Below are 24,300 nucleotides of genomic sequence, written 5' to 3' on the forward strand. Positions count from 1 at the left end.
ACACACACACATACACACACGCACATATGCACACACTTTTTCTGGTTTTGTTTAAACACTTTCAAGACAGCATCATAGCTTGGGTTGTTTAGAACAGTGCTAACCTGCTGGTGATTTACAGCCGCTATGAGGACCCTGCTATGGCCTTTCCTTCCCAGCTGATGAAGATTGTTCTCAGCCTGGGTAGCTGAGAAGCATCTTGCCCTCTTCTTCTATGTGTTTTCTTTCTTCCTGGCACATAGAGCTCCGTGCCACTCTCTGTGTCTGTGCTGCAGGCTCTGACCTTCATGGCCTCACCCACTAAGCATCTCTGTCTCTTTTGAGCCTGTTGTCACAGGACATCCAGGGGTTCCATTAGGGCTTCACCCACATCTGCCCATGTGACTTACGTGGTGGTGCCTGAGGTGTTAGAAGTCTGCTGTGTAGCACATGTATTCTCTGGCTTCCTAATTGTTTGCTTTGTTTTTGATTTTTCTCAAGACAGGGTTTTCTGTGTAACAGCACCAGCTGTCTTGGAAGTCACTCTTGGTAGATCAGGCTGGCCTCAAAGTCACAGCAATCCCACCTGTCTCTACCTCCCAAGAGCTGGTATTAAAGGCCTGCACTACCATTGCCCAGCTGGCTTCCTAATTTTAAGGCAGATCTTGTTACTGTTGGGGCCAGAAGCCGGAGCCTCCAAAGCCAGTACTGTTTTCCCAGCTCCTGCTTGCTAGCATTCCAGGTTGGGTGGCTTCTGGCAGGCAGGCTGGGTAATGATGAACATTAGTGTCCCACTGCTTTGGACCGCACAGTGGTCACCCTGGCATTGTTGTAAAGTGTGGTTAAGCAGCGTTTGAGATTGGTTCTGTGTGATTCATCAGTGATGCCCAAGATTCCTTTGACAGCTCAAAGGACAGTCGTCTGCCAGAGGATGATCTTGCCACAGATTTTTGTTTCTTGCCAGAAATGTAGCCCACACTTGGGGCAGACTATGTTCCTAACTGAAACTGTTACAGTTTTTGGTACCTGAAGTTTCTGTTGCTTGGAGAGGTGTTGCATGTTTTATGTATAAAAGATTTTAACTGTTTGTTCCTTTTGTTTTTTAGGGGTCTGGGAGGAGAGCTTATGAGACAAGCAGGTATGTCTGGGGCCAGAAACTGCTGTCCTTTATTCCAGTATGGGGGAAGAGTACTCTGAGGTCAGGCCAGGCCCCCCAATACCAAGTGGTAGCAGTTCTTTTCTGTTGGAGATCCTGCTCGGGCCTGGCTTGCTGTTGTCCCAGGAGGATGTGAATGTGGTCTGTGCACATGCTCTGCTGTGTCCAGTTACTCCATTTCCCAGCTCTGGGCCTCTGATTTGTTTTGCATACCACAGGACTGGTAGCTGTGGTGGATCTGGGGGTATGTCAGCTGCAGATTTCCTGTTTATACTAAGTTCTATGGAGTAAGGAATGGTGTAAGCAGATGTTTCTGTCCCGCCTGATCTTGCAGTTGTTCAGTCCCAAAGAAACACACAGAGACTTATATTAATATATAAACTGTTTGGCCTGTTAGCTCAGGCTTATTGTTAATGAGCTCTTACAAGTTAAATTAACCCATAATTCTTATCTATGTTTAGCCCTGTGGCTTGGTACCTTTTATCAGTAAGTCCTTCTTATCTTGCTTTCTCTGCCTCCGAGTGTCAGCTGCAGACTGAGCCTCTCCTCTCCCAGAATTCTCCTAGACTGGTTGCCCCGCCCATAGTTCCTGCCTGACTCTTGGCCAATCAGTGTTTTATTAAACCAATACAAGTGACAGATCTTTACAGTGTACAAAAGCATTATACCATTGCAGAATGGTTAATCAGATCCTGTGTTAGTGTCCACAGGGATCTCACAGCATAATCAGATGAATATTCCCAGTTAGTTGAATGTAATAGAAAGCCCAGGTTCTTCCTGGCTTGTCTAGGGGGGTATCTCCAGATATCCTGGCCAGAACTGGCCACTTTGGCAGCTGATATCCTAGTCTGGTGTGTGTGTGGGCAGGGCGGGGGAAGCAGGTTTTGGTGTGCTGGTGTAGCCCTAGTTGAGACCCGTCAGAACTGTTTCACCCTTGAACTGCTCTGCAAGTCCAAGTGGACTCTGACTATACTCGGGGAGATAGATGTCTTCTGGACTGTCCCTCACAGCCTGTGCGCTCTCTCTCTCTCTCTCTCTCTCTCTCTCTCTCTCTCTCTCTCTCTCTCTCTCTCTTCCTCTTTCTCCTTCTTCCTCCTCTTCCTTCTTCCTCCTCTTCCTTCTTCCTCCTCCTTCTTCCTTCTTTTCCTTCTTTTTCTTCCTCCTTTTTGGTTTTTAAAGACAGGGTTCTCTTTGTAATAGCTCTGGCTCTCCTCAAACTAACTTTGTAGACCAGGTTGGCCTCGAACTCACAGAGACCCACTTGCTTCTCTCTCCCTGAATGCTATAATTAAATGCACCATGCTGGCTCCCACAGGTCTTTTTAAGAGGGGTCATGACGCTAGGTCTGGAGTATCTTCTTCCTAATGTCCATCTGGGGAGATAGCCTCGATTTGCTTATGGTCTGGCCAGCATGAAGGTGGGTGGAAGAGTTAGGTGTTGGTTATACACTTTTGGAAAATAATATTTTTTTTCTTTTTCCATAGTGTGCATTTTAATAAAGAACTTGTCACTTTCCAGAATGCCCTTTAAAGGTGACACCGTTATTGGTAGGTGCTTTTCTCAGTGATACAGATAACATTTTCTTAATACTGTTATTCGGGTTACAGAATAAGAGATGAACTCGTTGGGGTGGGGTGAAGTTGAAAGGGCCGCAGTATTGGTACATCTTGTTTTGGAATTGCTGCCACCTCCTGCCACCCTCTGCTAGAAAGCACAGGGAAGTGGGAAGTTCTTCTGGAATCTTCTACTGGTGCTTTTAGCTGTGGCTCTGCCTGCCACCATGGTCTCCAGTCCTGGAAATTTGTGGTCATTCCTTGCCTGGTACTTATTTATTGCCCAGATGGTTCTCATTGCTGAGAGAGACAGTCTCCCTCAAGTCTGCTCTAGCCTCATCTAAAGTTACTAATTTGATTTAGCTGAACAGAGAGCAAGCATATCTCCAGTCCATTTATTAGATATAGTTGAGTTGAAGTTAGGTTTAAGTTGTACAGGACCAGGAAAGATTGTCTAAGAGAAAGAGATAAGATCACTTGGGCTGGAGAGATGGCTCAGTGGTTCAGAGCACTGACTGTTCTTCCAGAGGTCCTGAGTTCAATCCCAGCAACCACATGGTGGCTCACAACCATCTGTAATGAGATCTGGTGCCCTCTTCTGGCCTGCAGGCACACATGCAGACAGAACACAGTATTCATAATAAATGAATATATAAATAAATAAATCTTTAAAAAATGTCTTAAAGCTTGCAGCTGTTACAAAAGAGGAGTTCTCTATCGTGATGTGCAAGTCTTTGGTTTACAGGGAATGGCATTTTCTACACAGTGGTGGCAGCAGCAGGGTGTGGGGAAGCTAACTTTTAGCAGCCTGAGGTGGGCTTCCTCCTGGAACTGGGGCCCTTGGACTTTTACGCGGTCTGGGAATGTTCACTTTGGAGTTTCTCCAGGATGCATGTCTGTTGTTGTGAATGTCGGCTGAGTACTCTGAGGCAGGTTAGTCATTGTCTTTGCTTTTTCACCAGATGGTTGGCAGTGGCTGATAGATGACACTCTTAGAAGTCTTCACCTTGTTTCCAGCCATTCCCGACAGCAGATCAAGGTATGCCACGCGGGATTTCTCTCCCCTGTTGTCCATAGCGCCTGCCTCGGTGGTCCTTTCATGCACTAACCTCACAGTCTGCAGCACCATCATCGGTTCTGCATGATTCACACGGGTAGCCTAGAGTGACCATGGTAACCAGGAATTTTACCCTCCCTCACTATACTTTTGTCTCCACCAGTCTTCTTCTCTATTTTTTTTTTTTTTTTTCCTGAGACAGGGTTTCTCTGTAGCTTTGGAGCCTGTCCTGGAACTAGCTCTTGTAGACCAGGCTGGTCTCGAACTCACAGAGATCCGCCTGCTCTGCCTCCCGAGTGCTGGGATTAAAGGCGTGCGCCACCACCGCCCGGCTCTTCTTCTCTATTTTGATAGTGATAGCGTGCCCAGTCAACACCTGAGTTTCTGGTAGCCGTAGGTCAGGTTGGGAAAGTATTCACATGAAGACGAGATTGAGCAACTTAGATGCTCGCTTATGTTCATCTTTCGGGATCGGAGCTGTGACATACAGCCCATTTCATAGGCCGTGAGCTGTAATGGTTGATGTTTGACGTGCCAGACAAGGTGCGGAAGTATGAGCCCCTGCCTGTCCTGCACTTCCTTCTGTTTTGTTTCTGTGGAATTCTTCCTGGTTACATACAGTCTGCCTGGTTAAATTTGGAGGCCTCGTGGTTGATATCTCAGACTTTTCTTTGAAAACTGCCCATAATCGAGTCCCACTGGCCATGATCGTATTTTTTGTTGCTTAATTAGTGTGTGTCGCATCTCTGTGAGGTACTGAGGGACTCCATGCTGCTCTTCTCCCTGCCCCTCCTCAGTTGGGGAGGGGTGGAATGGAAGGTTTGATTTGAAGTCAAGTCATCTATTGCAGAGGGGAGGTGGGGAGCTAGGGAGATGCCACATCGCCACCTTCTGATTCGTGTGACCCTGCATCATCCCTCCTCCGCCAGGGTTACTGGGGCTAAGATTGGTTCCTCACCCTCTGTTCTGCATACACTTCTGTGCGGGATGCCAGTGGACCCTCCTGTTCCCTACACCAGGTTCTATCAGGGCCGCCTTGAGCCCCCTGTCCTCGTAAACACTCAATCCCCACATTGCTGCTGCTGGGAAGAGAAGCATGTTTTGTCTTATATTAACTGTGCCATATAAGACTACATGAGAATTGTACTGTTTGGAAGAAATAAGAGTTCTCACGTTAGGCTTACTAGTGCATAGAATTTAAGGTGATTGATACATCTGACAGGTTTGGTAGACACACTGGAAAGTCAGAAGATTTATTAGAGAAACAGTGTGGCGATGACATACTTTAATTTGTTTTTAAACATAATCACTGTCAGATTGCAGTGGCCCTTGCATCTGTGGCTGAGGACTTCTTAGACCCTTTTATCACTCATGTCTTCTGTTTTAGGAGGCAGCTGTCTCGGCCCTGGCCGCCCTCTGCAATGAATACTACATGAAGGAGGCTGGGGAGACAGATGTTACCATTGAGAGTAAGTGCGCTGTATGCTGGGCCTATAGCAGGGATCACAGTGTAGACAGGTGGTTAAAATTCCTTATGAAAGCCAGGTTTAGTAGTAGTACATTTCCCTAATGCCAGATGAGCTATCAGAGCACTGTGAGTTCAAGACCAGCCTGGTTTAAATAGAGAGACTTTGTCCCAAACAAACAAAAACAAAACACAGACATAAAGGAAAAATATCTTAGGAACCGAGTGGTAGTGGTGCATACCTTTAATCCCAGAACTCGGGAAGCAGAGGCAGGCAGATTTCTGTGCGTTCTAGGCCAGCCATTCTACAGAATGTGTTCCAGGATAGCCAGGACTATTTCACAGAGAAACCTTGTCTTAAAAAACAACAATAACAACAACAAAAATCTTAAGGAAACCTTAAAACCACCTTATACAAATTTTCTTATAGCTTATCTATCACTTTGAAGGTATGTCTGCATCATTGTCCTGGTTCACCTTACACATCTAACTTGTATTTCTGAGGGGCACCACTAGACACAGGCCACTTCTAAATATTTCTTTCTTTTTAGGGGAACTGATTCCACAGTACCTTGCTGAGCTCCAGAGCCCAGAGGAGATGACCCGCTGTGGCTTCTCCTCAGCCTTGGGTGCCCTTCCAGGTTTCCTTCTCAGGGGCCATCTGCAGCAGGTGAGGGTCCCAACAGCACCGAGGGGGCACAGATGGGAAGGGCTGGCAAGTAATCCGCACACCTCTGCTTGGGAATTTGATGCGGGAATTCTCAGTATTAGCACACGTGGCCATGAAAGCAATGGCGGCTGACTGTTCCTGCAAGGCATAGAGAGCTGTGCTCAGGTTTGTAGGGTAGGAGGCTCTGTCTGAAGAAACTGGCTTCCTGATGAGAAAATGGTAGCCTCTGTGCAGAAGCTGGTGCTGGCATGTGTCTTCTATTCTTGTAACCATCTCAATTTATTTCCCTAATAATAAAGCCATGTAGTTAAAATTTCTTATGAAATTTTATGTTCCTATGTGCCTTGTGTCTCACCTTGTTGGTAGTCATGGTAGAAGGTAGGCTGGATATGGTTGAAGGCTGCCAGCCCAGTGTCTCAGCCTGGTATCCTATGGGCTTCTTTTCTGCCTGTGCCATAGAAGAGTATATCATGTGCTATTATTTTTCTCACACTGTTTCCTCTGCTTTGGTGTGGCCTGCTCTCTCCCCATTGTCTTCCCTTCTCAGCATCTCCTCTATCACCTGTCCTTGTCTAAGACCTGGGCGTGCCTCCAGCCTGACTCTGGAGACCATGCACCTTTCCCCTCTGAGTTGAAACACTAGGCTTGGTCCTACCAACACCTCCTTCCCCCAGGTGCTCTTGCTCTGTCTGCCCCTGCTGCCTGCCACACAGCTGGGATGCAGTAAGACACACACTCCATGTTTGCTTCTATGTATACTGGCTCTCTTTCCTCCTGTGGGATCAGGCAGTTCTGATGATGTGACGAGTAGGCCCTTTACCCTGTACAAAGCCGAGTATAGCTGTTATAATAACTGAACTCACCCTGGGGTTTATCCACTTGAAATGTGGATAAACAATAAAAGATTTTAGAACTGAACTATCAGTTTACGAAGTAATAGCCCTGGGCCTACAAGGTGGCTCAGTGAATAAAATCACTTTCCGGCAAGCCTGGTGACCCAAGTTTGATCCCTAGGACCTGCATAAAGGTAGAGAGAACCAGCTCCACCAAGTTGCCCTCTAACTTCCACATACAGGCTGTAGCATGTATGATTGTGTACACACACATGTGCGTGTGTTCGCTGGTCGGGGGCAGTGGGTAGGAGAAAACATAAAACTATAATTGCTCATTTATTGTTGAGATCTAGAATGTCAGCTATCCCCTGTCCAAGATGGGAACAATAGAGAGGAATCTCCTGTAGGGATGAGGCAGATTCATAGCAGTTGCTGGAGTTCCGGTGCAGCAGATGGGAGGCTATGGGATCTCTTTTCAAACTTTCTTCCAGAAACTGAATCAGCTTGTTGTCTTGTGTGGGAGGTGGCTCCTGTGAACTTCCTGACAAGCACCACCTATGGCTGCTGTGTCCGTGGCTCCAGAGCCACATCTCTGTCTGAAACAGAAGTGTGCTGACAGCCAAGTCTGGTGGTACACACAGCACTTAGGCTAGTGAGACAGGAGGGTTTGCAAGCTTATGGAGACTGTCTAAAAAACATGTTTACTTTGTAGCTGATACTTATTTACTGATTTGGGGGACTTTTTTGCCCTCAGGTTCTCACAGGTCTAAGAACAGTCACCCGTACTTCTCCCAAGGATGTGAGCTTTGCTGAGGCCAGGAGAGATGGTTTGAAGGCAATCTCAAGGTGAGCCCTGGCCTGGCAGGTGGGCACCAACAGGCACCACAAGGATTACCTGCCATGCTAGCTAGCAGAGAGCAGAAATGTATAGAGCTGCTTTGTTATTGCTTTCTAATTCTCCCCTTCTAGAGCATTGTCAGGGAACATTTGTATCTTCATTTGAAAACCACCTCAGAAGCTGAGGAACAGCAGTTTGAGGCCAGCCATGGCAACATTGAAGCCTTAAACCACACACACACAAACCAAAGCATTGTGCTGGCTTTGGGAATAGCCAAGGGTTAGAGTGCTTGTTTAGCATGTACAAGGCCATGGGTTCTATGCCCAATACTGCTGAATAAACAAACAAAATGGATGAAGAGTTGGGGATCGTGCCTCAGCTTGAGGCTGACAAAGGGAGCAATGCCTGAACCCTGTGTCTTAGTGGCTTCTGTCTGTAGATGCAGTGTGAGGGCCTTGTCTGCCTTCTCTGGCTCCCTGTGGTTCTGCAAGCCCATTCAGTCCTGACTTCTCAAAGCAGCATTATCCTTTTTATTGGGGTGGAAGAGAGAAAGAGCCAGCTACCTTGTAGATTGTGGGGCAGTGAAGGTGACTTCACAGTGAGCACCATTCCGTATCTGCAGTGGGAAGGGTGCCCTGGGCCCTGAAGTCTGCCTGGGGCTCTTGTGCCATGCCAGGTGTTCCCTGCAGCAAGACACCCCAGGCCATCGTAATGTGAAGGATGAGCTCACAGACATGCATATCTTAATTTCAGAGTTTGCCAGACGGTTGGCGTGAAAGCAGAGGGCCCTCCAGATGAAGTCATGTGCAGAGAGAACATTTCCGAGGTTTACACTGCATTGCTGGACTGCATGAACGATTATACCACAGACAGCAGAGGGGATGTGGGAGCCTGGTAAGGACAGTGTTTGTACTGTGACTTCTCTTCTGAGATAGGGGAGGGCACAGCATCCTGAGGTACCCAGGATTGAAATAATAGGCATTAAGTCATGCTAGAAACGCTCATAGCAATGGTCTGCACTGACGTCTCAGGCCCTCTTCTGCTGCTCAGACATCCATAGTTCTTTAGTCTGCACGATCGGCTTCCCTTTCTCCTCCTGTAGGGCAAGTTTCCTGCCCAGGTTGCAGCACCTTGTGAGGGAGAGAACAAGGCTGCTGCTGTCTGAGTCAGCAGCTCTACCGGGTGCTTCACACCCCCTCGCACCCCCTTGTACCCCCTTGTACCCCCTCGTACCCCCTCGTACCTCCTGCTGGCCTTAGGCAATGATGGTAAAGAGTTCAGAAGGAGCTCGTAAAAGATGCTGTCTTGATTGGGATCAGAACATGGAGAGAACATGTTATCCCTTACATAGGATGTTTCAGACATTACTTTCTAACTTGTTCTTCTTGCCTCTTCATTTTCCCCTCCTTTCATTCTGGGTGCCCAGCTAGTTGTTTCTTCTTACATCCTATTTCCTAGCTGGTTACCCCACTTTACAGATCATTTTGGAGATCCCCCATGTCCTCGTATTCCAGAAACTCAAGCACCCGTCACATACCAAACAGATCCTGAAGGTTTCTTCGTTTTGTACAACTTTCTGTTGTTGCTGCTCTTCTTTGGCTGTATAAATGCTATATAATCTGCTTTGCTAGCGATTCTCCCTTTATTTCTCTACTATTAAGCTCATTTAATATTTTTAATTTCATGTTACATTGATCATTAATTTGTGTTTGCACTGGGTCTTTGCTGGCATTTCCTGTATGCTCCTTCATTGCAAGCTTATCTTCCTCTTCCCTAGGACAGCTCCCTTCAGGTCCGTCAGCTGTCATGTCAGAGATGTCTACATAGACAAGTTTTCCTGTGCTGACGTCAGTCTCATCAGAGCCTGGAGAATGGAGACTTTGAGGGACCCCCTGGCCGTTTCCCACAATGCCAAGGTCTCCCCTGGCACAGCTGAGTGTGGCTTGTCAGCTACAAGGCTGCTTCCCTGTAGTGTCTCTTGGCAAGATGTCCATGAGAAATGGCTCCTTTGGTCTGACCTCAAGGGTTCCTCATTGACAATGGCCATCTTGTTTTGCCGGAGATTTCTTGCGCCTGGTTGTCTTTCTCCTTGAGAAGGATCTGTCGTCTTGGTTGTGGCACGTCATGTGGGCTGAAGTGTCTTGGACATGTTTTGTTGTCCAGATCCTTCCAGAATGTACTACAGGCTAGGTGGCAGACAGGGCCTAAGGTGGCATTGTGAACCTAGCCCACATGGAGCTGGTCACTTGGTTCTACGATAAATAGTCAGGTCCTAGGCTTCTTCTCTGAGGCCCCTAGACTCCCAAAAGACCTAGTTCACCTGGATTCCTTCTTGAAGCTCAAGACAGAAGAATGGTGAGCACTGTGTGTCTTGTCCATGGAAGGTGTGAACAATCATCTATTTACCCAGTGTAAGGCACTGAAGGCAGACCGAAGAACAATCCCACCCAAGTCTAGCGTGGTGAGCCAGTCGGTCTCCTGAAGTAGGAGTCACTTACACACGGGTGACTCAAAGGCACTCCCTAGCAGGGGAGACAGCTCACAGAAGTCTCTGGAGACGTCTGCTCTACTTGTATGCATCTCACCAGCTGAAGAGTTTCCTCTCCCCAGCAGTTGTTACCGCTTTTATAACTGACTCTATCTAGGCTGAGCAGGGTATACATCCAAAGAGAATAGGTTCCCAAAAAGCCAGTACATGCAGTAGGGATAAATCCTGGTGCTACTGCCAGTGGCCCCTCAGTCTGCTCCAGCCATGCAACTGTCAACCACAATCAGAGGGACTAGTTTGGTCCTATGCTTGTTCCTTCCCAGTCCGGCTGGAGTTGGTGAGCTCCCATTAGCTCAGGTAGACTGTTTCAGTGGGTGTCCCATCATGGTCTTGATGTCTTTGCTCGTGTTCTCACTCCTCCCACTCTTCAACTGGACTTTGGTTGCTCAGTCCAGTGCTGCAATGCGGGTCTCTGCCTCTGTTCCCATCAGACAAGACTGCCTGACAGAATTGGGAGCATGGGGATGGGGGTAGAAGGGAATTTTAAGGGGAGAAGAGGAGGGGTGAGGAGAACTTCAGGAATAAGATAGCCGAGAAGGAGGAAGGACAGAGATGAGAACAAGGAAAGAGATATCTTGATTGAGGGAGCCATTATAGGGTTAGCAGGAAACCTGGCTCTAGAGAAATTCCCAGGAATCCACAAGGATGACTCCAGCTAGGACCCTAAGCAGTAGAGGAGAGGGAGCCCGATCTTGACTTGCCCTGCAGTCAGACTGATGAATATCTTAAATATCACCATAGAACCTTCATCCAGCAACTGATGGAACCAGACATTCTTTTTAAGTTTTTTCTTTTATTTCATCATTTCTCCCCTTTCCTTCCTCTCTCCAAACGCCCATATACCCCGCTCTTTGTTCTTTCAAATTCATGGCTTCCTTTTTTCATTGGCTGTTGTTATGCACCGTGTTTGTGTGTGTGTGTGTGTGTGTGTGTGTGTGTTTCTCTCCCACTCTCTAAATTCCTTAGTAGTTCATGTAGAGTTGAGGCTTTGCCCACCTCAATCTGTGTTTGTTGTCAGAGATGGCTCATTTGTTCCCGGCTGCTTAGACCCGAAATAATCACTCAGAAACTATAATATTTGCAATACTGTTTGGCCAACAGTTTAAGCATATTGCTAGCTAGCTCATATATCCTCAGCTAACCCATCTCCATTAATCTATGCATCACCACGAGGTTGTGACCTACCAGCAAAGTTTTGGCAGGCTCCAGCGGAGGCATCTGTCTCCTGTGGTGGCTGCATGGCTTCCCCCTGACTCTGCCTACTCTCTCTCTATATCTCTTCCAGCCTGGCTATATTCTGTTAAGCCATTGGCCAAAAGAAGCTTCTTTATTAACCAATAAAAGCAACACCTATACAGAAGGACTTCCCACACCACGTTACCATGTCTGTTGTCTTTCTTCAGCTCAGCTTTAGGCAGTAACGTCGGTGACACTTTACTGGTTTGTCTTCCTCTGATTCTCATTCTTTCTGCCTCCTCTTCTACAGTGATCCCTGCAGCTTAGCTGCTTATATTGCGGATGATGTGTGAGTTGGGGCTGGGGCTCCACAGCTCTGCCTTTTGATTGGTCGTGGCTTTCTCTGAAGGTCCCTGATGAGGGTGGGGACTGCACTTCTCTGTGAGCACAGGGACAGATGCTGAGACTGAAGTTAGGGATTAGCTGGGTTGGTATCGTGGTGGCCGTTGTGGGTTCTCCTCCAAGAGCCATGACTTCACAAGTCCTAGAGGGTCGACTGGGCTTCTAGTATAAGGTATGGTTTCCCTCTTACTGAACAGGTCTTAGGTCAACTTAGAGAACAGTTAGTTTCCCACACAGAAGGAGGAGGGTAAAATAACAATAAGGAGTCTGAAGAAGTCATATGGAATTATACAAAAACACTTATAGTACATGTAAGCTGGTGTATAAACACATGTGTGTATTTTAAATAAAGTTTTCCCATCTGGGCTGACCGTGCTCCCTCTTAGAGAGCCAAAGACCATCTAATAAGAACCCTAACAACTCATGAGAAGCCCTCTTTTGGGTTGGTTAGGCTTGTCCAAGGGAGTCCTAAAACATTGCAGGCTGTTACTAGTTAGTGCCCTTGGTTGTCTCCCAGAGGTAGAAGGTAAGTCCCTATTGCATTTCAGACACGGGGCTCAGAGGCCTCCTCCCTGAGGACCAACTTTCGTGGTACTGGGAGGCTCGACTCAAACTTCTGTAGGAGGGAACCCTATAGGCACATAGTGACACATACACCTTGACACTTTGTTTTTTCCTTTCTAATTGATCAGTGTTGAGAACTTTCTCAGAGATTCTAATTGTTTTTGAAATTCTGTCTTTTTCATTTACTTTTCTCTATTTTCATATTTTTCAGATACAGTTATTGTAAAGACTGTACACTTGGTCAGTCTCTTTTTGTTGCTCCTGTTATTTTGGCATTTGTTAGGTTTTATTCACTTGAAATTCTTAACTGGATTTTCTCTGTTGTGGTTAAATTGCAGGGCTATATAGTTTTCTTTTAGCAGGTAGTGATAATGGCCAGCCAAATACACTGCTGTCCACTGTGTTTTCAGGTCACAGAGTGGAAGGAAGGGCTTCACAGAGAGAGGTGGCCAAGTCTGGACAGACCTGGCCGTATAGACTGGGCTCCGTGACAATGGCTTCATGCAGTTGCCCTTGCTCCTGGGAGCTTATCTGGGATGTGATTTTTTTTTTTCCTTGCCCTGGGGCTCTGCCAGTGGTCCTCTGAGGCTCAGGACTCAGTTCTTTCTCCTGTTCATGTGCTTGGCAAGCACAGCTTGTCCTTTTGCTGGTTTCTGCTGTATTGTTTGGAGCCTCACCCTGTGTATCATCATAGCTTCAGAGATGGCAGGCACCATGAAAGAAATGTACAGATTACCCCACCATATGTCTGTGCTTTCTAATGGTGCGCCTAGACCTGGGCACTTTCCAGACTTCCCCGTGTCCCCTGGCATACTTTACAGTCATGCCCCTGTGTCCTATGGTACTTTCTGCAGGTCTCCCCCATCCCTGGCATTCTTTGCAGATGTACCCCATTTCATCCCAGCATGCCCTGCAGATCTCCTTCCCTACGTCCCGTGGCATCCACTGTCCATGTGCTGCACCCACTGCATCCCCAGGCTAACTTTGTGTCCAGTGACCCTCACCTGACTTTGAGGAGTCCCCTGGAACCCTGGCCTGCACTGCTGTCTGCGAGCTCCCCTCAGAAGGGCTCATGGGCCTCAGAGGGAACCTGGTACAAGCCCCATAGCGGGTTTGATTGAGGCAGAGATGACCCGAAGCCTGAGGGTTTATTTCTTCCTTTCCTGATTCACTGAATGCACCTGTATCCCAGTTTAAATGGCTACTTTTGCTCTGGAATTAGTTTTTTTTCTTCGATATGAATTAATGACGGACAGCTCTGTTTAGCAAGAAAGAAAGTCTAGAATGGATATAAATGTTGGTTGCTCTCTGGTGAGAACAAGAAGCACCATCCTTGTTCATAGAGACTACCGTGGCCAGCTTCACAGGAGAGGAGGCTGTGGGAAGTAGCTGCTTCGATGATGTGTGCACATGTCTTAGGCCCTGCTGAGACTTGTCCAGTCTGTCTTCAGATGCTAAGAATGAGCCCTCTTGCTTGACGGTATGAGAGAGAGCACGTCCCTCATTCTCCAGTCAAGGGATTTAAGTAAAGACTGTCAGCTGCCGGCATTGGGTTTCTCTGATGGTTTACACTGAAGTGGGATTTCTGTAATCTCTGAAACTTTCCCTGTGTTTTGGCCTTCTGGAACCAAGCTTGTGTGTGGTCACTGGGTGTCTCAAGACTTTTTCCCCCTCTTGGGCTCCTTTGTAGACTGTGTTCTCACAGGACCCGATGGATGTGTTTGATGGGACCAGGGCTTGAATCCCTGTCCTGGATTGACCTTCCTATATCTCCTTATTCACAGGGTCCGGGAAGCTGCCATGACGAGCCTCATGGACTTGATACTTCTGCTGGCACGGACAGAGCCGCAGCTGATTGAGGCCCACATGTGAGTATCTGAGGACAGCAGGGGCTGCCCTGTGTCTTTATCCCTTCTCAGAGTAGCCCCTGCACAGTCTGTGGGCCATGGCCAGGGGCCTCCTCCTGTTCCATGTCCCCAGGACAGGATACCCACCCCCCGACCCCTGTACCAGGACCTCCTTTGATCTGGCCTGTTTGGCAGCCAGCTTCAGAGAGTGAGACTGGTGGTCTCTGAACTCAGGTTCTGTAGCCGAGATTCCGGCCAGGAGGGGCCACCATCATTTGATCCAGCCCCGGTGATTCTCAACCTCTTCTGCCACACTGCTGAGGCCCGGAGTTCCACTGTTCCTTTCCAGCCTGGCTTCTCACCTTTCTTCTGTCACTGACCTGCAATACTGTTGGTTTTCACACCTCCATCCCAAGAGTTCATCAGCATCCACATGTGCCTGTTATGTGGCTCTTGAGATGTTGGGGTGCAGGGTGCAGTCGTAGCATCCTGTGTTGGTTAGGTTTTTTGTTTGTTGTTGTTGACTTGGCACAAGCTAGAATTATTTAGAAAGGGACTCAATTGAGAAAATATATCCGTGAGATTGGCCTCTAGGCATTTTCTTTATTAATGATTTATATGGTAGGTCCCAGGTCAGTGTAGGCAGTACCACTCCTAGGACGGTAGACCTGAGTTGTTTGTTTGTGTCTTTGTTTGTCGAGATATGATTTCTCTGTAGCTTTATAACCTGTCCTGGAACTAGCTCTTGTAGATCGGGCTGGCCTCAAACTCACAGAGATCCACCTGCCTCTGCCTCCCAAGTGCTGGGATTAAAGGTGTGCGCCACCACCTTCCAGCTTTTTGTTGTTGTTGTTGACCTGAGTTGTATAAGAAAGGCTGAGCAAGGCATGCAAGCCAGTAAGCAGCATTCTTCCATGACTTCTGCCTTTGTTCTGCCTCCAGCCTTGAGTTCTTGTTCTGACTTCCTGTAGTGATGAAGTATAACCTGAGAATTGCAAGTGGAAATAAACCCTTTTCTACCCACATTGCTTTTGGTCATGGTGTTTTATCACAGCAATAAAAACCCTAACTAAGACACGTGTCCTGTTTGCAGCTGTGAGCGCGTCATGTGTTGCGTTGCCCAGCAGGCAAGCGAGAAGATTGATCGGTTCCGTGCCCATGCCGCCCAGGTGTTCCTGACTCTATTGCACTTCGACAGCCCTCCCATTCCCCATGTTCCCCACCGCAGAGAACTGGAAAGCCTGTTCCCCAGGTACTGTCAGGTACGGATCCCCTTTGCAGCCCAGCTCCTCCAAGCGTGGCCTTGAGGAAATAACTTTCTTTCAGGTCTGACGTGGCCTCTGTGAACTGGAATGCACCTTCCCAGGCCTTCCCTCTCATCACCCAGCTCTTGGAACTGCCCACCTACAGATACCATGTGCTGCTGGGGCTGGCTGTGTCTGTTGGTGGTTTGACGGCGTCTACGGTAAGGAGGTATCAGGCTGTGCAGGACAAGGGGATCCAGGGGACTCCTTCCAGAGGGTTCTGTCCTTAGATGTGTGCACTGCACATGCTCAGTCATAACAGCCCAGCACCTGGAAGGCCCTCATGTCTTTGTAGTTTGCAGTTGTTTCTGTTCAGTCCTAAGCATTTACTGTTGTTGACGTAGCCTTGGGGGACCAAGGGAAAAGCTAGCCATGCTGTGCCTCAGTACTACGTTTCGGGTTTTAGGTCAGGTATTCTACACAGAGCCTCTTTGAGTACATGAAGAGGATTCAGAAGGATGCTCAACTCCTGGAGAGCTTCAGTGGGACCCTCCTGAAGGTCTTTGAGGACAATCTCTTGAATGACAGGTGAGGGGGTATCTTGAGGCTGGGAGGTCATGGTGCCTGTGCCCCAATCCTATTTCCACAGAGCTCAGGTTTCCCTGGGACACATGGTCACAGTTAGTAGGTGAGGAGCAGGGCCCAGCACACCGTCAGGCCCTGCTGGCTCCCTTCAGTAACTTCAGTGAACCCCAGCATTCATCTCTGGGCCTCACCGGTTCTTGGCACTCACCTCCTGCAATCCCTCTCCCTCAAGGCACTCTGGGCAGGAAAATGAGCTTTTTTGTGTGCGTGTGCAGATGCCAGATAGCATGTGAAGTGGGATGAGGTTCTAGTCTGTAGGAATATTCCCTGACTTTTCTTGTCTGTAATAACCTCATCGAGAATATAAGAAACCGGAAAGGCAACCCATGAAGTATGTGGGGTGGTTCCTGTGGGTGTGCGAAACCTTTCTTGTTCCTCCTACCCCAGAGCTCTCCCAGCTGTCCACTCTGGCAACCACTGATCTGCAATCACCAAAGTCGAGGTGGCCTTTTGTGTCATTCCATTTAAACAGGCAGGCAGTGTCATCACCCCATCTGTCTGTCTGTCCGTCCTCTTGTTGAGCTGACTCACTTGTTTGGGCATTTTATGTTCCAGGCCTTGCAGACAGCTGCAGTAGACATGCAGGAATAGATCTCTGTGGATGCACACACCCCCTTTTCTTGGGTACACACTGTATGATGGACTTGAGGGGCCATGTCAATTGTTAACTTCTCTGAAGCTGCTGGTCCCGTCTGTTCCATGTCTCACCAGCAATAGTGTGGTCAGCCTCTCGGGTGGCTATTCTGTTAGACACTCAGTCGCCCTCCTAGAGTCTGAGGTGTGCGTTCCCTGACACCACAGCTGTTTAGTTGGGTTTTCCTCCTCCCTGGTTTTGATGCCTTCACTGGACCAGGCAAGTCCTTGTTAGGTCTGTGGTTTGAAGGAGCCACCTCTCACCTGCCGTGTGCTTCAATGAGCTTTTGTGTTGTTGCTGAGAAATCTTTGCCTAATCTGGAGGGCCTAGAGAGCTCCTCTCTTCCAGAAGCTTCAGCTTTAGGTTCTATCTTTAGCCCTATGGTTTGTTTTGAGATAGTTTTGTGAGTGCTTTGTTTAATTTTGCAAATGACTGTCCAGTTGTTTAGCTGTCCAGCACAGCCTGCTGGACTGCTCACTGTTGTGGCTTTGCGCCTTGTCAAAACCATCAGGTGTACAGGTGATGCTGGACTTTACCTGGCCGTCTGTACATCTTTACATCAGCAACTCTGTTCTTACCTTTGCTTTAGGTAAGCCCTGAAAAGAGCCACGTTGGCTCCTGCTTTATTCTTACTCCCCATAGTCATCCTGGCTTTCTGTAAGAATTATAATACTGGTGTGTCTGTCCTTAAGAATTTGGCAAGGCTGTCTTGACTCTAGACTCATCTAGGAAGAGCCATCGTGGTGTTAAGGGTTTGTGTTTTTGTTTTTGTTTTTAACTTGTCAGTGGCATTTGCCTGCCCCTCGCATGGGTGGCTCATAGTTCTTGGGTGCTTGTGTGGGTCTCATGTTTGCTTACCTTGACCTCTCAGGGTGTCTGTATCATTGCTGAAAATGCTGGACCAGCTGCTGTCCAATGGGTGCTTCGACATCTTTACTGCTGAGGAGAAGTAAGTATCTGCTTGCTTAGTGCTCCCTATCTGGTGAAACCTAGTTGCCCAAATTTTAAAAAAAAAATGTATTTATTGTTTTGGTACCTTGTGTGTTGCTCAGGCTAGCTTCACTGTTACCCAGGTAGGAAGGTGGGCTTGGACAGGTGAGGTAGTCCACTTACTAGGGCAGGCAGGCAGGCAGGCAGGCAGGCAGGCAGGCAGGCAGGCAGGCAGGCAGGCAGAGAGGTCTGGAAGCTGATGGAACCTGAGGTGTGATAAGGGCTAGATGGAAATAGAACAGTATGTGGGCTGTGTTTTGGGGCCCAGGAGTGTGCCTATGCCCATCATAGTGGGACAGAGGCTATGGGACACAGGGCACGAATGCTGCTTCCTGCTGTCTGTGGTTCCTCTGCCTCTTGTCCAGAGGAGCAGACAGTCCAGCTGCATGATGTCTCTAAGCCCTGGAACCACGTAGGTGCCAGGCTGCCTTCCTGAGTGGATGATACTTTTGTGCTCATTTTTGCCTTGTGGTCTTCACTGAATGAAAGCTAAGTTCCTTAGAAACTGCCTGGAGCTTTGGATTTTCCTTTTAAGCTAACTGGTGGTGGATTCAAATCCACTGGGTCTAGACTGGTCTCCTTGTTCATTGCTATTTGCTTTCTATTTTCTGCCCCCCCCCCCCCCATGAGAAGATCTGTGCTCTATGGGCACCAGGCTGGTGTCATGTTGAGAATATGTGTTCAGGTGTGAGTAGTAACTGACTATTGATCAGGCGCCAGACTGTGGCTGATCCAGGGGCATGACACCAACAGATGTGAGCGTGAGGGAGCCATAGCAGCCGGAAAACGTTATGGCCGGTGTGTCTCTTTCCACAACAGAAATCTTCCAGAATACCAGGTGTGGCCAGGAAGCCATGTCATCCCACTCAGACAGGCAGAGCCGAGACGTTCATTAGACACCAACCATGGGAGGCTCATGCCTGGTGGATCAGCTCAGGAGTCTTTCAGGAATGCTGGAGATGACCAAGTTCAGTGTAGACCTGGATTGGAACCACTGGGACCACAGAGTCTGTGGTGTGTGGGACCTTTAAGTCTAGAAGAGCAAGAGAATTGCATGAGTCCCAGAGGAAGACCAGCTGAGATGTATTTTAGAGAGCTAGTCAGGGAAGGACTGAGATCTGGATCAAAGTCCCAGGGTACGGCAGCATTCTCTTCATACCAGGGTTGACCTGGGAATTAACTGTCGTGGACTAGCCTGGTGTGGTAGCCCAGTATCAAGGTCACTGGGGATGACTAGGACCCCTCATATGGCTTCTTTCCATGAATAGTACCTGCTGGTAGGGTCTTCTGTTGGGTGGGTCACTTGGACATGGTCATACCGTAACTGTGCCGGGCCTGCCCGCCCAGGTGTTGAATACCATCGGTGAGGTGGGTGATGGCATATCTCACCAGTAATGAGATAGGAGAGCTGTGCTCTGCTGTTTGTGAGGAATGAAAGAAAGTGGTTGATGCCACATGGCACAGCATCTGTTGAGCAAGCCGACCTTCAGGTTATTGCTACCAACAGCACACTGGATGCCAGTACAGCATGAACCATACTGCTCTGTATTCCTGTAAAGACCTACTTACAATACTGTTTTCCCCTTGAAGCCACCCCTTCTGTGTGAAGTTGCTCACACTTTGTAAGGAAGAAATCAGGAAGTCAAAAGATGTCCAGAAGCTTCGGGCGAGCATTGCAGTGTGAGTTTTAAGTGCTCCTGGGTGGAGATGGAGGGACTTGGTGGGAAATAGAATTTTGATCACAAAGCTGTTTAAAATATGGACTGTTGGAAGGGAAAAGTCAGATGACTGCTGTCAGTCTGGAAGGTCAACCTGACAGGAAAGCTCTATCTCTCACCTTACTGTATAAGCCCAAGGAATGTGAATACAACTATGCCAGTTCAGGCATCTGGGCAAGTACACACTGGCACAGAACACTGGTCATGTGTAGGCAATCTGATAGATACACACAGGCACATGCTAACACAGAGATCTCATTATGTATAGGCAAGTACATGGGAACACATTAGTATACAGTGCACACTTGGATACATGACCATATTACTACATGGGAGCACACTAGCACACAACACACAGGTGTGTATATAGGTGCACACACATTAGCACATGGCTCAAGGCTTATGCTGTGTACTTGTTGGGTCTCAGATGTGTCTTGGGTCCTCGGGTAACATGAGTATGGCATGGCTCCATGTCCCCTGTGGGCTTTCTGCAGGCTCTGTGGGATGGTGCAGTTCAATGGTGACGTGCGACAGAAGGTCCTTCTGCAGCTGTTCATCCTCCTTGGCCACCCTTTCCCTGTGGTGAGTGTGTCCGTCCCATCTCAAGGCCACACTTGAGGTCTGTGCTCACGTATGGCCTTTAGACGAGTGTGTGTTGGTGTAACTTTGAAGTAGGTTTAGAAGTAAACACAGGGTGAGATGGTTTCCAGGCGTGGGCAGCCCTGGGTCATGGTAGTCAAGTGGCCAGCGTTCGTATGAAAGGAACGTGGGTGCTGGTACCGGGCAGGGTGAGCATAAGGAAACATTGCTGAGGGTGGGGTGTCAACAGCCTAGGGTTAGGATTCCCCTCCTACCCAAGAACTCTAAGTATCCCAAAAGGGAAATTTCTCCCCTAAGTAATCAGGGAATTTCTGCAAAGGACAGTAGTTTTTTTTTGAGGTAGAGTGGGATGGCCCACCGCTCATCCTCAAAAAGGCACATTACAGGGTAGACAAGACCATCTGAAGTGGTTTGTCATAGGACACTAGCAAGAGGGACGGACTCCCAGGCAGGAGTCCCTTCTGACAGAGGCTGCTGATCTTCCTTCTGCTGCATGTCTGAGATGGCAAAAGTGTCTGGGCTGTGGCCAGATTCATTTCCCGGTGGTGATGGGTTTTCCTCTTGTTGACCTGCTGTTCTTGTCCCAGATCCGGAAGGCCACGGCAAGCCAGCTATACGAGATGGTGCTCACCTATAGCGACTTGGTGGATGCAGGCATGCTTGATGAGGTCATGTCTGTGCTCAGTGACACAGCATGGTAAGTAGGGCCTGCCTGAGCTGCTGCCACTTCTCTCCTGTCCCCCTAGCTTCTGATGGAAAGAGGGGAGACATTTCTAACCCTCAACAGTTTCACATAGGCCTGAGGACAGACACATCCTGGGAGCTTCAGGAAAATGTTTAATGTTGACTGCTTTTCTCTTGTAAGCAAGGTGGGCAGAGGTGGGCAGAGTGGCTCAGAAGCTGGTGTTTTTCAGTAACTCGAATACAGGGTCATCAGGATGCCACCAAGTGGGTGTCAGTTAGCAACTTTTATTTTCCTACTGCCATGTGATCTTTCCTGTTTTAATGGCCTTAGAGACTTGTCTTCAAAGTCAAGAAGTGGAGAGGAGATGGTGGTGGTGGGGTGTACAGCCTGTGGGTGTGATTCTCAGACATTTCAGCCTGAGCCTGGAAGCAGTTACCTTATATGACCTGTGATCCAGGCACTGTACACATTCATATACATGTTTGCATACATGATCACATACATACAGCTGCTCATAGTCACATACGTATGCACTACCAAGCTGACTTGTCCCCGGTAGCAGATATACTATTTGGGAGGCACAGCCAGGTAGGCCAACTTACTGCTACTGCAGACACTGTCCGCTCAGACTAATGGAGAAGGGTATTGCTGACCTCAAATGCTGGCAGGTCTGTTGGGGTGGTAGCAAGTGAGGGTTTGTGATGTTTATTCATGCATGCTCCCCAGAACAGCGATCTCCAAAGGAGCTCATGATAGGATGTGGCCTTCTTGCCTCTGTGAGAACTGTGGGGCCTGGAAGGCCAGAATGCATTTCAAGGTCTTTGCTGTCAGTAGTGCCTTCTGAGGAGACACTGGGCATTGCGTCCAACTTCCTAAAACACTCATCTTGAGAAAGGATAGCAGGGGAGGGAGGGAGAACTTTGTGTATGCATGTGTTGTGAGGGCTTGCATATCTGAGTGCAGTTGCCTACCGAGGCCAGAAAAGGATGCCCAAATCCCCCTAGAGCCGGGGTTACATGCGTTGCCCTACAACTCTGAAGAATATGACACCTGGTTTACAGAGGACTATTTTTACTAACCCTTACAAAACATGCTTTGTACCTTTCTATTCAATGAAGTCAACAACAGCTGAGTTCTAATGAAGATTCAGAAGCCTCTTAGCCTGAGGTCGCGTCTCTTTTGTATGTTCCTAGAACAGGGTATGGGCCCTGGTATCTACTCTGGGGGAAGGAACTGAACCATGTTGGCTTCGGGGACTCAAATGCTTTCCTCCCCAGGGACGCAGAGCTTCCAGTTGTAAGAGGGCAGCGGAATCACCTGTGTGACCTCCTTGGTGTGCCCAGACCCCAGCTGGCTACAAAGGTAACGAGTATTCTGAGGATACATGGGGCCTGTGCTGTCTGCTGTTCTGAGCGCCAGTCTAAAGTAAACCGGGTCTCACAGTCGGTTCTCTTATCCCTGCCTGGATGTACCTCCTATTGGGGGCTCTGTTTCTCTGAGGACACCTGTCCCCTCAGGCTTCCGTGTCCCCCTGGACTTCTGTCCCACTGGGGCCTCAGTCCTCTTGACTGCCTGTGCTTGGCTGTGGAAGCTGCTGTCGGATGTTAGCTCCCTGCCCTTATAGAACCCGAGCCTTCAGAAGCCCAGCCTCATGCTGGAGTCCTAGGTGAGTCAGGGACAGAGGAACATTCCAGTCAGCCAGTCCATCTCCACTGTGGGATACATCCCTCCCTAGAAGACAGCTCGGGTGTGCCTGACAGAGATGACTTTCCCACCTTGCTGCAGGCCCCCATGGTGGGGATTCTGTCGTCTTACTCCAATCAGTACTGACGAAGCAGTGTTTGCGTTTGTCTAGGTTGTCCTTTAATTATGTCTGAACTTTGGGGGGTGCACTCTGGAGCTGTTATTAACTAGGTGTTCCTACACTTGACATCCCCTCTGCCTGTTAGTGGTGACATCTGGTTAGCTTGTCTCCTGTACAGTAAATTATGCCTTTGTGTCATTTACAGGTCTTTATTAATTAGTGTTTCATGTTTACTCTAATTACTGACAAGTTTATGTTCATAGTCTCTGTTTCCTATTTGACCTTCCTGTTTATGGTTTCTTTATCTGGATTTCAATTCCCATCCTGCTAACTTGTTCACTGTTCTGTTCTTCTGTCCCTGATTACCCTGGGGCCAGCACTCTTTCCCTGCCTACTGCCTCATCCCTGACCTTGACTTCTGAGCAGGGCTTGCCCTAACCCTGAGGCCTTGGTATTTAGCTGACACAGTCTTGACGGTCAGCTACTGTTTTTCCTGTTTTCTTTGCTTTGATGATCTGGCTTTAAACCCTGAGCTCCTGTTACCTCGCATGCTGGAAAGGATTTTGTTCTTTCCCTCTCTTGTGTGCGCTATGCTGGGTTTGTGTGCCTAGCCCCCCCCCCCCTTGGGGAGCCAGGGTGTAGTCTCAGTCTCCTATATGGAGAGCAAACTTGAGTTTTCAACTCTGTTCATTCACATACTTCAAAGTTCCCGATCAATGGAAAGAACAATTTAGCAACCTACTCTGTCCACCAACCTGCTAGGATCCTGGGACATGGCAGCCTTTAGCCATACATCAGAGAGGGTGGGGAGTAGCCTGACGTTGCTGTGTATCTTTACAGCCTGCTCCTGGAAGCTGAGCCATTGCCTGCCTAGCTGGGATGCCCTGCCACGAGGCTCTACAACAAGCTTTACCATCATGGAAACTTGGTGCCACACACCTGAGAAAGGTGGCACATGCTGCTAGCTGGACTGGGAGGCCATCCACAGAGAGCAGTAACTTCATGCATGCTGTCCTCTGGTGGCCTGGTCTGCCCGTACTTCTGCTGTCCTAACACCATGTGCTTCCCATTAAATCATGTTCCATACAGCCCGGCCTCCATCTCTGGGACTTAGGTGTGAAGATCCACCGTGGGTTCCACTCCTGGTGTTTTGCTGGCTGTTAGGCACTGAGTGATCTCTGTAGCATGGCAGATGCTCACACCCTGGTGGAGAGTGTGAAGTGCTGAGCACATGCAGTGGTGGGAGCTCTCTCCTCCCTCATGTTGAGCCAGCCACGTCCCCAGCAGTCCTATCATGTTCTGAGCAAGAGATCCTCAGAGTCCAGTGTCCCTGTGGGACTACGGGACAGCTCTGGTCCCCGGGCCTGGATCCTTTGCATCTCCTGTCCCAGGATGTACATTACCTGTCCTGCTGTGGTAGCCCCAGGCCTGCCTCTTTGATCTGGCTATATCCAAGGCCTGGGAGCCTGCTGAACGGTGCTCATTGAGCTTTAGCCTCAGAGAGAATATGAGTAGTCTATGAGCTGAAGAGCAGAAAGAGTAGCTAGAGGCTGTGTGTGCCCAAGGCCATGTCCCCACTTCTAGTAAATGAAATTTTGGTGCTAGCAGAGCAGACCACAAGAAACCTAATAAAACTGGAACTCTATCGAGCTGTGTTCTCAACACTGGTAGACGGAAATCTGTCCTCATGGAAGGAACTCTGGCTCTTGCTGGGTCTTCACTGTGTTGGGTGAAGAGGAAACATCCAGGAATGGTGTGCACACCTTCATCCCAGCAGAGGCAGGCGGGTCTCTGAGTTTGACGCTAGTCTGGTCTGCATAGTGAGTTCCAGGACGACATAGGAAAACCTGTCCCAACAAAAACAGAAGAAACCCTGGGTTGATGATCCATCA

The 24,300-nt window shown here is 48.6% G+C and overlaps 1 protein-coding gene across 1 annotated transcript in view; it reads left to right on the forward strand.

The window, feature by feature from the left end:
• Tbcd (tubulin folding cofactor D) overlaps positions 1-23,713 on the forward strand; it is a 104,213-nt gene extending 80,500 nt beyond the window's left edge. The window contains exons 13-29 of the mRNA XM_005350959.2: positions 1,086-1,117; positions 2,620-2,682; positions 3,651-3,727; positions 5,133-5,214; positions 5,762-5,880; positions 7,468-7,559; positions 8,305-8,445; positions 14,026-14,109; positions 15,182-15,340; positions 15,415-15,553; positions 15,799-15,920; positions 17,483-17,560; positions 19,192-19,281; positions 19,814-19,901; positions 20,507-20,616; positions 21,882-21,966; positions 23,249-23,713. Coding sequence (XP_005351016.1) covers positions 1,086-1,117; positions 2,620-2,682; positions 3,651-3,727; positions 5,133-5,214; positions 5,762-5,880; positions 7,468-7,559; positions 8,305-8,445; positions 14,026-14,109; positions 15,182-15,340; positions 15,415-15,553; positions 15,799-15,920; positions 17,483-17,560; positions 19,192-19,281; positions 19,814-19,901; positions 20,507-20,616; positions 21,882-21,966; positions 23,249-23,266 — 1,579 coding nt within the window. The 3' untranslated portion in view covers positions 23,267-23,713. The remainder of the gene's footprint in view (positions 1-1,085; positions 1,118-2,619; positions 2,683-3,650; positions 3,728-5,132; positions 5,215-5,761; positions 5,881-7,467; positions 7,560-8,304; positions 8,446-14,025; positions 14,110-15,181; positions 15,341-15,414; positions 15,554-15,798; positions 15,921-17,482; positions 17,561-19,191; positions 19,282-19,813; positions 19,902-20,506; positions 20,617-21,881; positions 21,967-23,248) is intronic.
• The last annotated feature ends 587 nt before the right edge of the window (positions 23,714-24,300 follow it).

This window comes from Microtus ochrogaster, chromosome 7, assembly GCF_000317375.1.
Source record: "Microtus ochrogaster isolate Prairie Vole_2 chromosome 7, MicOch1.0, whole genome shotgun sequence".
In the NCBI taxonomy this organism is placed as follows: Eukaryota; Metazoa; Chordata; class Mammalia; order Rodentia; family Cricetidae; genus Microtus; species Microtus ochrogaster.